This window comes from Coccomyxa subellipsoidea (genome assembly GCF_000258705.1).
Source record: "Coccomyxa subellipsoidea C-169, whole genome shotgun sequence".
NCBI classification, from domain to species: domain Eukaryota; kingdom Viridiplantae; phylum Chlorophyta; class Trebouxiophyceae; family Coccomyxaceae; genus Coccomyxa; species Coccomyxa subellipsoidea.
Window position 1 is genome coordinate 1030994 of NW_005178031.1, and position 16251 is coordinate 1047244.

The 16251-nt window shown below is 52.8% G+C and overlaps 3 protein-coding genes across 3 annotated transcripts; 2 read left to right on the forward strand and 1 right to left on the reverse strand.

The window, feature by feature from the left end:
- Nucleotides 1-6: 6 nt before the first annotated feature.
- COCSUDRAFT_54009 (HSP70-domain-containing protein) lies at nucleotides 7-8425 on the forward strand (the record flags this gene model as incomplete). Its single annotated transcript, XM_005645991.1, has 17 exons — nucleotides 7-403; nucleotides 561-698; nucleotides 904-986; nucleotides 1248-1404; nucleotides 1684-1822; nucleotides 2061-2247; nucleotides 2606-2759; nucleotides 3129-3226; nucleotides 3551-3736; nucleotides 4241-4364; nucleotides 4741-4918; nucleotides 5285-5500; nucleotides 6230-6393; nucleotides 6710-6841; nucleotides 7111-7211; nucleotides 7502-7688; nucleotides 8087-8425. Exons 1-17 carry the CDS (start codon nucleotides 329-331, stop codon nucleotides 8423-8425), a joined length of 2658 nt encoding a protein of 885 aa, XP_005646048.1. The 5' UTR covers nucleotides 7-328.
- Nucleotides 8426-9023: 598 nt separating this feature from the next.
- COCSUDRAFT_43218 (hypothetical protein) lies at nucleotides 9024-10935 on the reverse strand (the record flags this gene model as incomplete). The annotated part of the gene is made up of 6 exons (XM_005645992.1): nucleotides 9024-9054; nucleotides 9301-9437; nucleotides 9610-9652; nucleotides 9934-10064; nucleotides 10343-10510; nucleotides 10774-10935. 6 exons carry the CDS (start codon nucleotides 10933-10935, stop codon nucleotides 9024-9026), a joined length of 672 nt encoding a protein of 223 aa, XP_005646049.1.
- A 1374-nt stretch (nucleotides 10936-12309) lies between these two features.
- Nucleotides 12310-13752, forward strand: COCSUDRAFT_17307 (cytosolic adenylate kinase; the record flags this gene model as incomplete). The annotated part of the gene is made up of 4 exons (XM_005645993.1): nucleotides 12310-12420; nucleotides 12656-12877; nucleotides 13187-13275; nucleotides 13563-13752. The coding sequence occupies 4 exons, from the start codon at nucleotides 12310-12312 to the stop codon at nucleotides 13750-13752; spliced, it is 612 nt and encodes a 203-aa protein (XP_005646050.1).
- Nucleotides 13753-16251: the final 2499 nt, after the last annotated feature.

Here is a 16251-nt window from a genome sequence, read left to right on the forward strand (position 1 = left end):
TGAGGACTCACCTTAAAAGCAGCGCAACAAATTTTAATACAGGTGCATACTCCTGAAGCAGTGCAGAAATAAGATCGAAAACCTGGAAAACTCACGTTCCTGATCTGGTTGATGAGCACATGCGCAATATGTTTGGAGTCCACTTTTCGAGGCTCGGAATGAGGATGTCTTAATGTACAGCTATTAATGCTGTTGAACTTCAAAGGATCAATTCAAACTGTCTTGTGCGGCGTAAAGAACGCCCTTTCTGAACGCAGTTGATCAAAGGCAAAGAGCGAGGTATAGAGGCCCAGTATCAAAGCAGAAAGGGTCCTATTCATTTGACAAGATGGAAAGGAGGATCCAGGCAGCTCCTGGGAGAAGGAGAAGGGATTGGGTGGCTCTTGTGTTGTGCATCCTACAGGTACTTCCTGGCCCTTTCGCTTGAAGCCTCACCGGGCTAGCCAGCGGTTGCAAGCACAGACAGATCCGGGAAATTTACTGGGAGATGTACACCCAATCTATTGTGGAGTTGCTTTGAGGGATCCGGTCAAAGGCTTAGTCGTTGGGGCTTGGCGCAGATCACTGCTGTGTGCGCGGGACCACTGATGGCGGTGGACTTTGGTGGAGAGTTCATCAAGGTGTCTGTGGTCAAGCCTGGCCGCACACCCATCAGTATCGTGCCAAACGAGATGAGCAAGCGACGCACCTCCGCCCAGGTACCAAGGAACCATCCTGTATATGCCCCCAGACATTCTCCAGACATTTTATCCAGCCAAATCGCAACTGAAGTGACATTGTGTCTGCTCCAACTTCCACACGACCACTCAAACCCATTAGACGAGCAAGTCGGCTCAGGATGTGCACTGCCACAAAGGGGGATGATGTACTGGACTTCGTGAGCTCAAGCATGGTTGCCTGTAGGTGGCGTTTGTGGATGGGGACCGGCTGCTGGGAGAGGAGGCCGCCGCGCTGTCAGTGCGATACCCAGACCGCGTGTATGCCAGGTGCAGCTCAGCCCTGTATCCGACATCCTGCTTGCACAACTCCAGCACCAGCTCTTTGCAGAGCTTCTGCGGCATGCTCCTGCAGAAGTCATTGAGTGGCCCTCCTAGGGGCCACCGTTTGGCTGCTTTCATAAGCGCGTGCCATTGGAGCAAGTGCTGATCTCATAAGACACAGCAGGCATGTCTTGAGGTGTGGTTTGTGAATTTGGGCAAAGCGTGTGAGAGTAGGCTGGCGACTGACGGTGTTAGTTTGTTATGCAGGACGAGGGATTTGGTGGGGAAGCTTGCGGCGAGCGAGGCGATTGGGTCTCTGCTGGCTGATAATCACTTGCCCTACACGATTGTGGAGGACGAGCAGCGCAAGACTGTGTCCCTCAAGACACACACCGGCGAGCTGCTCTCTGCTGAGGCCCTTGTGGTGAGCGCACCCCTCCATATATCCTGCAGCAGCCAGATACTCACTGGGAAATCAAAAGGACACCTTGGCCCCTGACCAGGGCTTTTCAAAGATTTCTTGTGCACGTGTGCTTGCAAATGAAGAGAGCAGCAGGACACCAGTTCTACTCTGCCAGCGGAAATAGCATGAGCAAGTCTGATTGCATGGAGAGGTTGACACCAGGATCATGCCATGCCTGTTGCTGCTGGTCAAAGAGTACAAGACAACATTCTGATGATGTCTACTGCTTTGGTGTGACAGGCGAGCATCCTGCACTATGCTCAGAGGATCACATCGGCTGCCAGTGAGGGCGCTCCAGTGGTCGACTGTGTCATTGTTGTTCCGCCATTCTTTGGCCCTGCGCAGCGGCAGGGCCTCATCGATGCCGCCCAGCTTGCAGGCATGCCCATGATAATTCACCACTGCATTTAGATGCCAATTTTGCATGATTGATGTCCAATGTCCACTTGTCTTGACTACTTCACACCCTGATGAAGTCCTGTCAAATTCAGAAATGCACATTCTGACGCTCTTACCGCCAGCCATGAAAACGAAAGCATCACAAGATGACGTGATGTCCATCTTGTCATGCCGCCGCTCATGACGAGCTCCATTACCTAACGCTGGTGGCGGTGCAGGGCTAAATGTGCTGGCGCTCATAAACAGCCACGCAGCGGCAGCGCTGCAGTACGGGATTGAGCGTGACTTCACAAACAAGACGGAGTGGGTGGTGCTGTATGACATGGGTGCCACCTCCACTGAAGCGGCCCTCGTCAAGTTCTCCTCGTTCACTGTCAAGGAGTTTGGCAAGCCCAAGACCCACAGGTACTTCCCTGCTTCCCAAGGACTGGCGCATCTGAATCTGAACTAAAATCCATATCGACTGCAAACCTCGTGTATGAATGGGTTCTGCGTACCTGTCTAGCTGAAGTGCTTTGGAATCAAAGGCAATTCTACTACCAGGAATGTAAAACCAAACGCGCTTGTGAGGGTGGGTGATGTTCCCCAACAGCCAAGACTGATCAGAGTGCAACACACAGTCTGGCGTGGATCGGGTCCAACAATCATATGTGGGTGACCCGTTATCGCTCTCGGGGCCGGCTGTTTTCTTCAGCATCAGATTTGCACCTGCTCATGCCAAGGCAGCAGGTGGCCGACAGTGGGGCTGTGGGCTGTGGTGCAGCCAGTTTGAGGTGAAGGACGTGGCATGGGACGAGGCCCTGGGGGCAGAGAAGCTGGACCTGCTGCTGCTGGACCACTTCGCCGACGAGTTCCAGGCCAAGCACGGCGTAGACATCCGCCAATTCCCCAAGGCTGTTGCCAAGCTCAAACGCCAGGTGTGAAAGCTTCTTGTTACGTCTGCTGAGCAGGAGATTATCCAAAAAAATTGCACATTGCGGCGCTTAATGCAGTGCAAGAGGCAGATACTAAGAGCAAAGCAGGAGCAGCTCCAGCAAGCTTTAAGCATACCTTTACGTAAAAGCCATGGAGTCCTCTCACCTTTCTAGCAGATCACGCATTATGATCAGGCCTGAGCAAGGCGACGTGCTACTATGGAATGCCCTTGTCTGCGATGCATGCGGGACATGTCACAATCAATAACTCTGCTCATTTTAGCGACGATGGTAGCTGTGTTGCACATTCACTCGCGACTGGCGCGTGCAGACACGCGGTGAGGTATGAGGGTTGAACATGCGCTGCTGCAGGTGAAGCGGACCAAGGAGATCCTGAGCGCCAACTCAGAGGCGCCCATCAGCGTGGAGGAGCTGCACAACGGCATCGACTTCAGGTCACGCATCACCAGGTCAGGCCATCGACCGACAACAAGTCTCTCATGTTTTAACTAAAACCTCCCATATTTCAGTGCCAAGGACTGTGCCGATAGCATGCATTCTGCTGCATGCACCTTTGCACAGTCCCTTGCACTGTGATTTCACCTGGCCTTGAGGCCATCATTACAAGCACAGGCAGCAGGGCATGCGTGCTGGTGGAGTTGACGAGTCACCGCCACAGGCATCGTACACGACCAACTGTCACCTCTCGCACCCAACCTCTGCCACCAAAGGTCACCTTTGGCACTCAGCCCACATCTCCTGTCTATGCTGATGAGTGGAACCCCAAATCGCAGGGAGCAGTTCGAGGGGCTGGCGGGGGATTTCTTCACGCGCGCGGCCGCGCCGCTGGAGGCGCTGATGGAGCGCAGCGGGCTGGCAGTGGGGGACCTGCAGGCGGTGGAGCTGCTGGGCGGGGGTTCCCGCGTCCCGGCCGTGCAGACCGCGCTCTCCCGCGCGCTCGGCGGCCGCGCCCTTGACAAGTGAGTCACCCCGCTCGCATTTCATGCCTGGGCTGCTGCATTTTGCAGTGTGGCCTGGTCACCCCTTCTGTAGCAATTGCAGTATTGTTAGGATCGTCTCGTGACTCCCTGCTTTAGATCATGGCGCTCCCCAGTAGCCTTCATCGCGTAGGTGCCGTTGCCGATGGGGGGCAGTGGTGTTATGTAGTAGCAGTCATCCTGCTTGTGTGCACCTGTCTCTTTGAACTGATGACAATATTTTTTCAACCCAAGACAGGACCTATACTACTGCATAGTCTCAGCTGCTCCTCATCTGCGATGGCATTTCTGCACTAGCTTGTATCTATGCAGATTTGACAAGACTTGTAGATGCTCAAGCTTCCTTGGCATTGTCAGGCACAGCCACTGTCTGCTGCAAGACTACGATGTGACAGATGCAAGCCAGCCCGATGGCTGCATCTGTTTGGCGACCAGTGAACTGTGACTTGAGTTGCTGAGTGGGTACTTCTCCGATGTTGCTTCCAGGCACTTGGATGCTGACGAGGCGGTGGTGCTGGGCGCGGGCCTGTTTGCGGCCAACCTTTCGACCACCTTCCGCCTGCGCAAATTTGGCATGGCCGATGGTGCCACCTACCCCATCCAATACCAGGTCCGCACACCCGCACATACACCCACCCACTCACCCTTGAGCATGGACGCACAATTTGATCGCGCATGCTGTGCCTGCAGGATGTCTAGTTTGCTGTGTTCTGTTCACCTAGCAGGGGGGGGTCAAGATGTGCTTGCTTGTACTCGGCCTCCCTGATTGTTGCTGCTCTTTGCTCGCCTGAAATTATCACATCTGTGTAATTGTATGGTAAGGAGCTACACAGGCATTCCTGACATGGGTGCCGTGTGTCATTGTCAGCCCTGAAACTACCATTTTTGTGTGCTTGCCCAGAAAGACCTGCTCCAAAGGCATTCCTGACATGGGTGCCGTGTGTTATTATCAGCTGGAGAGAGAGGGCGGCGCAAGCAACCTGGAGGAGACCGAGTACAAGCCCAAGTCACTGCTGCCCTTCATGAAGCGCATCCCGGCCAGGCGCATGGTGCACCTGCCAGAGCAGGCTGTGGACCCCCTCTCGTTCACCCTCTCCTACAACTCCAGCTACCCCCTGCCCTCCGGCATCCCCTCGCCTGTGCTCGCGCAGTACGACGTCACCGGTGCGTCCGCCCCTTCCGCTTGCAATCATTTTCCCGTTTTTTTTGTGACTTTTGTGACGTCAGACTTCTGTGACGAGCAGTCGACTGCTGCATCCCCTCCAGAGCACTTAATGCTTGTTGCTAGCCCAGTGTTAAGCCAAGAATCAATGTGGTTTCTGCCCCTCCTGCGCCCATCCTGAGGGTGCATTGGAAGGAAGACAACTCAAAAGGAATTACTGGCACGTTACAGCGCTCGGCCAGGAAGCTTTGAAAGTTTTTTAGGGAGTTGTGTCTCTGTACACACCCCTGAGGGTGCACCAGTGGGGAGGCAATCTGGGAGGTCAAGCCCTACTGCATAGGCCTAATCTAATGCGGTGTGACGAGCAGGTATCAAGGATGTGAGCGCCAAGCACAGCGAGCCGGCCAAGCTGAATCTGCACGTGCATGCTGACGCCTCTGGCCTCATCCACATCGACAAGGCAGAGGCAGTCCTGGACGTCATGGAGGAGTACACCGTCAAGGTGCCTCACATTTACTTACCATCTCGTTTGATGACTGCATCATTACTCATCACGCCTTCCATGTCCAGCCATTTTAGCATGGGTCGGTGACAGGTACATAGCGCTACAGTTTTCAAAGGATAGTGCCTAAGGGCAGGTTGTGAATGGATCATATGACAGCTCGGGAGCATATGATGGATGCCGAAGAGCTGGTGGGCAATGCCATAAGGCACTTTAGAGGGAAACTTGCACGTTGTACTCAAGATATCTGTTCTGACGTGATCAGTGGTGTGCATGGCATGCTCGCAGGTGCCACTGAAGAAGGCGGGCAATGAGAGCGCACCGGGCGCAAAGGATGGCGCGGACAAGGCGGCCGCCGCAGGCAAGGAGCAGGAGGATGCAGCGGCTGCTGGGGACGGTGCAGAGGCAGAGGTGCGTGGACATATCTGGTCGTTCATAAGGTTGAACTCAGAGCAAAAGACGTGATCTGTCGGCACCGACCAAATTCTGTGAAGATGTAGCTGCCTGATCATTGTAACACACGTGAGGGCGTGTCTCTCTATCAGGGAGATAGCAGGGTTTGATTCCCTGGATGATGACCCCTGAATTCCTGCTATACACCCACCCCAAGGGTCAGGAGTCATCATCCAGGGTATCGAACGCTGTCATCTCCCTTACAGAGCTACAAGCCCTTACATGTGTTACAATTATGTTCTCATTGTTCTGGCCAGATAGGTGGCCCTGCAAGTGCTAAGGGAAAACCTGACAAGGTGATGTCTCCAATATATCAAAAGAAAGTCTTAGGTGAGGGTGTCTGGCATGCAGGCGGCAGAGGTGGGGGCGGGTAAGGGCTCCGCGGCGGCGGCAAATGAGACGGTGGCTGAGAAGATTGAGTTCGAGGAGGTGACTAAGACGCGCAAGAAGACGCTGCGCCTGCCGCTCAAGCTCAGCGGGCCGGGCCTTTCCATGCCCAAGATGACCCCGGAGCAGATCAAGGTACGCCGGCCTTTCATGCGCCATGTTGCCCAGCATAGCCAGCCCTCACTCTTTGTGGAAGAGGCGTTTCTACTCGGGAGAACAAATTGCAACAAGTTGATGTGTGCATGCAGATTGCCTAGCGCTGAACTTTTCTCATTGCTAGCTTGAACGCAGCCCAGGGCACTCGCAGGGCGTGCATGATAGTCATCGGCACTCTCATGACATTGAAATGCCGCACCTTGAGAGTGAAGTGCAAGGGATACATCCTTGTCTGGTGTGATATCTAGGCCTCTGAAGTGGCTGATGTGGCGGGGGTGGCTGATGTGGCGTGCAGGAGGGCAAAAGGCTGATGGCACAACTGGCGGCCAAGGACGGCGAGAAGCGCGACGCGGCCGCCGCCAAAAACGACCTCGAGTCCTACATCATAGCCACCGGCTCTACCCTCGACGAGCCCAGCATAGAGCAGGTGTGACCAGCGCATGTGACCAGCGCATGTTCTTGTCTGTGTCTTCAGAGATTTACTTGGTCAAGAGGCAGTCCTTGCTTTCTCTGTCACCCCGATCATGTGGGACGGCCATTTCTTGCCTGCCTTGTCCCACAGGACATGCAAAGGCATGTGTGTGTTGGGAGCATTGCAAGAGGTATGATGTTTGCAAAGCATTTGCGTTTTGTCAAGCGTGGTGGGATCTGGCTCTGCCAATTACTGACTGCTTTGGCTCGGTTGGCTGGCGGCAGGTGACGACTGAGAAGCAGCGGGAGGCGTTCAGAAAGGCGCTGATGGAAGTGGAGGACTGGCTCTACACCGACGGCGAGGCCGAAAAGGCGCCCGTCTTCAGGTGCGCTTGCATGCGCTGCTGCTTCGAGATGGCCCTGGAACGTTTGAAATTGCTTGTGTCAAAGTGATCATTGTGGCACATATTGCACTGCACTTGCAGCCGCAGCTGCCTGGCCATCTGGCCCCCCTGCCTTCACTTATTTGCTTGATTCATATCAGGAGCGGGGGTCGCGGCTAGCATTCAGCATGCTGGACGTACAGATCAGGTCAGCTACAATGTGAATGTGTGCATGTCTCTTTTTCTAAATTCAACTGCCATGATTAAATACCAAAAAATCTGCTTGCGCACAGGAAGAAGCTGGGGGATCTGAGGGCGTCGGGGGACCCGATGGCCTTCCGGGCGGCCGAGGCGGAGGCGCGGCCGGGGGCGGTGGCGGCAGCACAGGGCATGCTGGACATGTGGCGCAAGGCGGCCAACCTGTGGCGCAGCCAGCGCCCCTGGATGAACGCCACTGACATCCAGGCACTCCTCGATGCGGTGCGCCCTGATCACCACCTGCCGGCTTAGAGAGGGAGTATTACAGCTTCTATCATGGCAGAGCACGCGCAGAGATGTGGGAAAGGTCTGCCTTGCAAGGGAACACCGTGCAGCAACAATATCCTCTGGCCCTGTAGCGCCAATCTTTTGGTTATTGTCTTGATAACGGCTACCCGGCTGTCACTCAGGGTAGAGCAGAAAGATGCTGAGGTGAATAATTCCCCAGCCCCTGCAACATGGGCTGGCAAGTTCATCGAGTCGCTTCATTGTAGTTCAAAGCAAGAGAACTTTCCTGGTGCCAGCGCCAGATGCAGAACTGAAGACCTGCAGCAGGAGAAAGGACACCTTTCACCATGCTGCAGCAGTGCTAATGTTGACAGGATGCATGTCTGCCACAGGCTGATGCGTATGAGAGCTGGCTGAACAAGGATCTGAAGAGGCAGAAGAAGCTGAAGGCCCATGAGGACCCGGTGCTCAAGTCTGCTGACGTGGACGCCAAGCTGGATGATGTGCGCAAAATCTTCACCAAGCTCAAAAACAAGAAGCAGCCCAAGCCGCCCAGGCCAGCCGCACCCGCCAATGACACGGCGGCAGCTGATGACAAGATAAAGTCAGACCCTGATCAGTCGCAGCCGGCTGAGGAGCAGGTTGATCAGGAAGTGGAGGTGGATAGCCACGAGGATGTCAGATTAGAAGAGGGAGCTGAGGGGGAGAAAGCATCAAAGGATGAGCTGTGACAACTTCTGTTCCAGAACTTGCAATTGTATTTCAGTCTGGTGCTATCAGCGCAGTATAAGCAAACATCCGTCGTCGTTTGGATAATGCATCTGGTCTTTAAGGTCTCAATAAGTAGTGTTTTAAGCGAATTTACATAAACCCACCATGCTTAGAATCCCACACATATGCATATTGTATTTGAGCATCCTAAGGCTCATGCTTTCATTGACCAAAGCCATTAAATTCGATATATATTATAATTGATATATCGTCGCACCTCTAAACAAGTACATGCGTGACTATGCATGAAGATCAAGTCACAAGACCTTCTCAAGGACCAATTTATCTTTTCACATCACAAAGAGCTAAACTCAGTTGACACATGCTATATAAACGTGTACTTCGCCTGCAGTGCAATTTTCTGGTGTGAAATACTTCTCTTTTCCATGCATGCATGACTTACCGGGGTTATTCCAGCCTTGGTCTTGAAAGCCTGCTTAGAGTACGCAGAAATCGTAGCTTGGTTCACAGGCCACTCGAGTAAATCATTTGCCGACAAATGAATGGCCCTGCTTGAATAGCTCTTTGTTCGATCCTTCAGTTGTAGAAGGAGCTTGTTCAGAAATGTCCTGCCTGCTTCCAGGCCATCCTGCAACACAACAGTCCAGCATCAATATCAGTATCACAGAACACTAATGTACCTGTGCTGAAATTGCATAAAGATGCTGTCGAGACAGGCAGCAATGCAGGCAGAGGCAATGTCTTTCTATTCCCGGGGGACTGTTTGAGCAGTAATGTGCACACACACATGTTCGCAATTGCATTGTCACAAAATCATATTTGGAAAAGTATAAAGTGCGTGTGCCCCTTTGGAGGTGGAGGACAGGGGACATACATCTTCTCCAGCATCTGCGGAGGCACGTCGAAGCCCAGCTTGGAGGACACAAATTTGGCCATCATCTGGCTCTGCATGCTGGATCCCCCAAACTGCTGCCCCGTGTGTGACTGGAACATGCCCGACAGCTTGTCCATCTGCAGCGCCACACAGCACAACTCACAACTGGAGCATTGTGAGGCCCTCTCTGGGAAAGGACATGTCAGGCTGTGTATCGAATGTCAGGGGGTACTTGTGGTTGCAAGTGTCAGGCGGGAGCAAATGTTAAACAGCCAATGGTTCCTAGTACGTCGAAAGAAGTGCCCTCACCATGCCACCATTAAGGTGCTGCCCAGCGCCTTGCTCGTTGACCCTGCGTCCACCCCGTATCAGCAGACATACTTGTGCTCAAGACTTACAATATCATAAAACACAGTATCTACACCTGGCAGCCGAGCACCATCGTAATGGGGCTTGTGCCAAGGGCCCCAGCTGACACCAATCATACCTGTACATCCAGAGCCATTGCCTTTTGCGGCAAAAGTTTTGCCAGTCAAAATGAGGCACTTACTGTCCATACGGCTGTACTGGCACGTCTGTCAGCAAGGAGACAGCTATACACAGTACTTTACACATGGCAGGGCCGAGGCTCACATGTTCTGGAATGAGCCGAAGGATGGATTGCCGTTGGACTGCTGGGCGGCTCCCTGGTAGCTGGACACCAGGCGGCCCAGACTTGACCAGTCAAAGCCCCCATCATCCTGGTCCTGTTCACCACCAAATCCCTGCAGAGCAGCACGAGTACAGGACATTGACATCTCCAGTATGAAACCAGAAGCCATGCTGCAAGCCGTGCGTGCTTTGATGCAGTGTAAATGTAACAGGGCTCCAAGAGCAGGGACGCAGATGAGCATGCACACAGGGATCCCCCAGGCATTTATTTTGGGTGCCCACCAAGGTCTACAGTGCAAGGTGAAGGCAATATGTGCAAAATATGTGATAAGGATAATGTGAATGCATGGGGAATAGCCACCTCTTGGTGGCGGTTTGTATAGCCTCCTACCTGCTCCTGGGGGCGGTACCCCCCGCCTCCACCTCCGTCCTGCGGATTGAAGCCCATCGGCCCGCTGCCTCCCTCCTGGCCCCCATACTCGCCGGGACGGTACCCCTCTGGCCGGTTGCCGTAGCCCTGGCCACCGCCGTATCCTCCGCCGCCCTCGGGCCGGTGCCCCTGCACCCCCAGATCACAGAGTTTCTTGCCTTGCTCTCATGCTTGCTCTCATTGCTGCAGGAGGGCTCACAATTAATTTGAAATCCATATGAATAAGCACACCTTGATTGCTAGCCTGAAAGCCGGGTTATACAAAGAGTGCTATAGCTATCATAGCATCTTCCACGGGGGCAAGGGTGACATTCCTGGTGCTTGAAACGCTGGTTCTGACCACAACGGATTGTATATTTCCACCATTCAGAGAAGAAAATCAGGAAGAGCACCTCGTACTGGCCCTCGAATTGGTTGCCGCCATATCCCTGCTGGCCACCTTCGTATCCTCCTCCCCCCACAGGGATCCCCTCTGGCCTGCCCTGCTGATAGCCCTGGTTGTTGTAGCCCTGATCTCCCTCGTCCTTGTGGCCACCCAGGGCATCACCGGCCATTTTCATGATCTGCAAGGACGAACGCACTTAACGCAAGCGTTCTGGAGCAAAGTTTTATGGTACACACATTGGCAGTGTACATCAACACACATGTGGCAACCTTGATATTGTGCAGGTGATGGAGAAGAAGGAGAACAACCGAGCGCAATCGCGCAATGCAAGTAACATCCAGTCGTAATGATCCACTGTATCGAGTGGAGTAAGGGACAGGTAATGAAGACGAAAACTATGGTACGGCAACGGTTGGATTCGGGTGAGATCGTTCGAGACGCGCCTTCTCCATGGCGCAGATGTGCTGTGAGAGATTGTGGAATCTCGTTTGAATCCGTTCCTCTCTGCAATCCGTAGGCAACCGCACTTTAGTAAGCGCCAAGACTCAGGGGTGCATATCATCAGCACAAAGGTAGCCTGTCAAATGCAACATTACAACACTGCTTAGGTCTTATGACGTACCTGACTGTCTCCAAGTTGACGATGACCGAAAGTTTGAGATTGATAGCGAATGAATCGCTGACCATCTGCTGAGGTTTATCTCCAGGGCATTTGGGGCCATGTAGCTTCCGCTGACGCGGTAGCTGCGAAGATTCCTCTGGGCAGTTACATTGAAGCTGCGCTTGAAAACTTCGCTATGTGAGCCATCTCCTCATTTCGGTTCCCTCTTTGATCTTGCGGATGTATTTTGACGACTGGTCAACCGTGAAAGTAGAAGGCCATCCTCTTTAGCTACCATGGGCGCCTGCAGATCAAAGCCAAAGGTACCGCCATCTTCGCCCAGAATTCTCAACGTTTGATCTGCTTGGAAATGAGGACCTTCCATATAAAAACATGAGAGTTGCTGCATCTCAAGTCAGCAGGCGAATGTGACATCGCTCAGCAGCAACACATGGTTCTTGTCTTTGACTTTTTCTGCATGGCTTTAGGACGAGGCTGAGACCACGTTGTACGAGGAGAAACAGCAGGAGGCGGCCCAGCATGAAGGCAGGCACTTGCCAACAGAGCCTACTCCAGCGTGGGTGGAGCCAGGCACGACAGCAAAGGCAACAGCTGACACCATAACTAAGGCCGCAGGAAGAAAGCCAGACACCACAGGAAAGGATGTTGGGGCTCAGCCAGGCACCACAGCAAAGAACGTGCTTGGCACGACAGCGAAGGATGTTGATGATGCATCCGGCACTAAAGCAACGGGCACAGGAGCTGAGCCCAACGGGACCACGGCGATCAGCCCTGCACTCTCGAAGGCCTGCATTGTATTTATCCTCGGCGGACCAGGCAAGCTCCAACTTCAGCAGCCAGCAAACTCCCTGTATATTCAATAGAATTATCTCAGGCATATGAAGCCATGCAGCCTGCACAGATGGCGCAGTCTGTATGAGTATGTGCGTTCATGATGTGACTACAGGGTCTGGAAAGGGGACGCAATGCGAGATGATTGTGAAGAAGTATGGCTTTGTGCATCTGTCTGCTGGGGACCTGCTGAGAGAAGAGGTGCGAGAAGCTTCACCATTCTGCTGTACTTTCTCTCTGCATTGCCAGACACCTGATCTCCATGCACCCTGCCAGACACAGCAAAGTGTCACCTCTGTCCCTCGGTCATCAAGTGAGCTTCATGTCAGAAGTAAATGTAGCTTGCATCTGTCGACCATATTTTGATGATCTTACAGGGTCGTGTTGTCTTTTCCGCTCCTTAACTAAGGCTGTGCTGCTCTGCCGCGGCTGGCAGGTGAAGAAGGGGACGGAATTGGGCAAGGAGATAGAGGGCATCATGAAGGAGGGCAAGCTGGTGCCCACACCAATCACTGTCAAGCTGCTACGGGAGGCCATGGAAAAGAGCAGCTCTGACACCTTCCTCATCGATGGCTTTCCCCGGGAGATCAAGCAGGCGGAAAACTTTGAGCGCGAAGTCAAGCCCCCGCAGCTGGTCATCTTCTATGACTCCCCAGAGGTGCGTCCTGCCTGGCACACCCCGTCTTTTGGCTGCTGGGTGGTAGAATTGCCCAAGAGGCCTTGACACCTGTCCCGCATGCTCATGCACCCCAGATGTCACATAAATTGCTTGTCCCTTCTCTCAAGAAGGGACAAGCATCCGCATCTGCAGAGCTTCGGGAAGGTCTGGGCAGGTCTGTCAGGACTTCAAGGCCACTGCCTTGATATCCTGCTCAGGAGTGCTCATTTCTCGGCTGCGGTGCATGCATGCACATGCGCGTGATCTTTTTCAGACTTGAGCAATCATCCTCCGGCCCCTGCTGTGCAGGATGTGATGTTGGAGCGGCTGCTGAAGCGCGCGAAGACCAGCGGACGGGCCGACGACAACGAGGAGACCATCCGCAAACGCTTCAAAACGTGATGCTCTCCTGCCGCTTGCACGATCGCTTGCGCACGATCTAAACGGCAACAAAGCCCCGGGACTAGGACCTCTGGTGCATTTATTATTTTGTGCTGAAATCTTCTGCAGCACTGTATGCACGAGGTGCCGGCATGCATGCCAGGACTTGAGTGTCTTGCAGCACTACAGAGATGAAATACTGTTTCCATATTCCTTGTGAGGTGGAACATGTCAACATAAAGTGGTTATGAAGTTGCTCTGCCAATGACTTCCTGACTTGGGGTGCCTGGGTGTGAGCTTGCAGGTTCCTGGAGTGCACAATGCCAGTGGTGGAGCACTATGAGCCGCAGGGCAAACTGGTGAAGATTTCAGCGGTGCCGCCGCCAGAGGAGGTTTTTAAATACACCGAGGAGGCGATAGAGAAGGCCTGCGGCCATGGGAGTACTAAAGACCAGAAAGCTCTTGCTGCCAGCTACATCGATGCTTTGCCCTGACAGCAATGATGAACATGTCTTCTAACACTGCCTAAACAAAAGTGCTTATTCAGCACCCGAATTTTGACACTACATGTTCCCAAAGACTTGAATGATTTGCCATTTCGAGAAAAAACGAATGAGTGCCGGTCGATGTGAGAGTGTGAGAGAATCTTGCACGTGACGCTAGTGTTGCTTATTCAACACTTGAGAGGATCAGCTGATTCGTCAACATTTCTTACAAACTATTCTAGAAAGACAGAGGAGTTCGAAGTGTTCCGATGTAAATGAAAACGTCTCCCTCGACGTATCCTGGTCATGAAGCCTCGTTCGTTGTGGTGCCAGAGTGTGGAGTTGGGCCATCACAGATGAGCAAGTGCGGTTGTCATCGCGACTGAAAGCCTTATATACGCCCAGTGAGTGGAGCATAGCCGAATTTAGACGTGAAGGCGCTCCATAGACATGAAGATATCACGTCCGACTGAGTCAGAGCGTACTCCAGAATTTGAATTCTGAAAGGTTTGAAGGATGATTACACCTGTGGATGAAAGAAAGCTCTCAGGCGGTGCTACAGGCCCTGAGACAATGGAAGCACCGCCTTTCTGTCACAAGCTCTTTCTCTGTCAAATCAACCCAGGGCAGAGAATGAAAGAGCGTTGCTTCACGCAGATCCGGGGTTCACTTCAAGTTGGCCTCTGAGGAGACAGGAAAAGGATGGCCAGTACAATCTGATGAATGATTTCAACACTCTGTATGAGCAAATGTGCATCGAGGCAACATCATGAAACGTCAAAACACGTGCAGCGCTAGAAGCGGCAAGGTCTCATGGTTTGGGTGAGAAAATCATCTGGGCTGCATCTGTTTGAAACTGATAAATTATATGGAAGTCGACGGGCTCAGAAAAGCCTTGCAATGATCCACAGGATGTCTTACAGACTGACTTTTATTCATGCAGAGATTCCCGAGCCAGAAAAGTGCACAATGAGTCAGCTAGTGGAGGCCTGGCATAAGGCCGACAAAGGGCGCTTCCCTGCAGACCTCAGAGACTGGTTAGAAAGGGCAGTGAGATGGTGGCAGTACAGGAAGCATCAGGAACGCCTGAGAGTGGAGATTTATCTCATCTGGGAGGGAAATGGTGGTATGGTCTCTGCTTCCCTGTTTGACAGAGATCACGGTCGTCTTTACACAGCCATCATGATGAAAGAAGCCATTCTCCGCATCCTGGTGTCAACAGACACCTGCCTCATCAGTGTCTTTTCTGTCGCAGAATTTTATGCCTTATGCCACATGGTTCTGGCGGACCTCATGTGCAATCTGTCCGCTTCATTGTCCGGAGGGCTTGTGAGTTTCAAACTCTAGCAAGTTGCTAGAGTGAGGCGACACGGGACGATCACGAAGGTAAAATTCATTACTGCCTGCGCTCAGCGAACAGCGCGCTTTGAATATTATGCTGCACCGGAATTGCTGTCAGCTGCAGATTTTTCCATTCATAGCATGTGATGTATGCAATCACATTCACATGCAGCAGACTTCACAAAGATGCGTGGCCAAGTCCTTTTGCAAGCCTCCAAGGGCTTCTCTTGACGTGTGTGTGTGTCCTGCACGGGGACAGATGGAAGACTTTGCAGCTATGCATGTGCTGAGAAGCAGGCCCAAGATTGACTAGGCCATCGCAAATTCATATCACAGCCAACGAAGTCGTGGCACCAAGTGGTGGCGCTTGAGCCAAATTTGGTTCACAGTAAATGTCTTAACGGTGTCCAGATTTTCAGCAATCGTATCAAAGTACACTTTTATACTGTGAGTGAGCTGAATGCAGTAAAGTAGCCTTTTCAAATTCAAAGCTTTGAAAGTGAATTATTAGCTCGCGCACGGCTCAGGATCCACAGGCTTTGCAGCTGGGTAGCGACAAAGGAGACACCTTTATCTGAAGAACCCCATTCACGCCAGCCTGGCCCAGCATGCATCACTCCAAGACAGAGACATTACATTGGGACCCGACCTGCGACAGCCAAAAGGTAGATGAAACGATATCTACGCCACGGTCTCAGGTTCGATCCCCAGGAAAAACACTGGGACTTTTTTCGGATCGATTTTCGGGTACATTCGGCGATGCGGCCGCTCCTGAGACACCCGCATCGTCGCTGTCGAAATCCGTCCCGAAGTTTCGAGCGGTTTGCTAGGGACGGCCCCTCAGCATTCGTGTAAGAAGGGGGTGTAGACCTGTAGGCTGCAAAGGTGCATTTGCGAGTTGACAAGGCTGCAAGCCTGTGCATATCGGCCCCGGTTTCCGGCTGCAGACGGACCTGTGTATGCCCTATGGCCCTCTGGGCTCTGGGTTCGCCACTCATACAGAATATTATTATTATTATTATTATTATTGGGACATCCCAATAATATTGATCACTTGTTACACCTTGTGTTGCGTGTCCAGCTTTCCTGTGCGCCTCTTGTGTGCGGTTTGTGTAGGTGACCGTTGGCTGTCGATGCCCTTAGTGCCCACACCTCCATGAGGCAGAC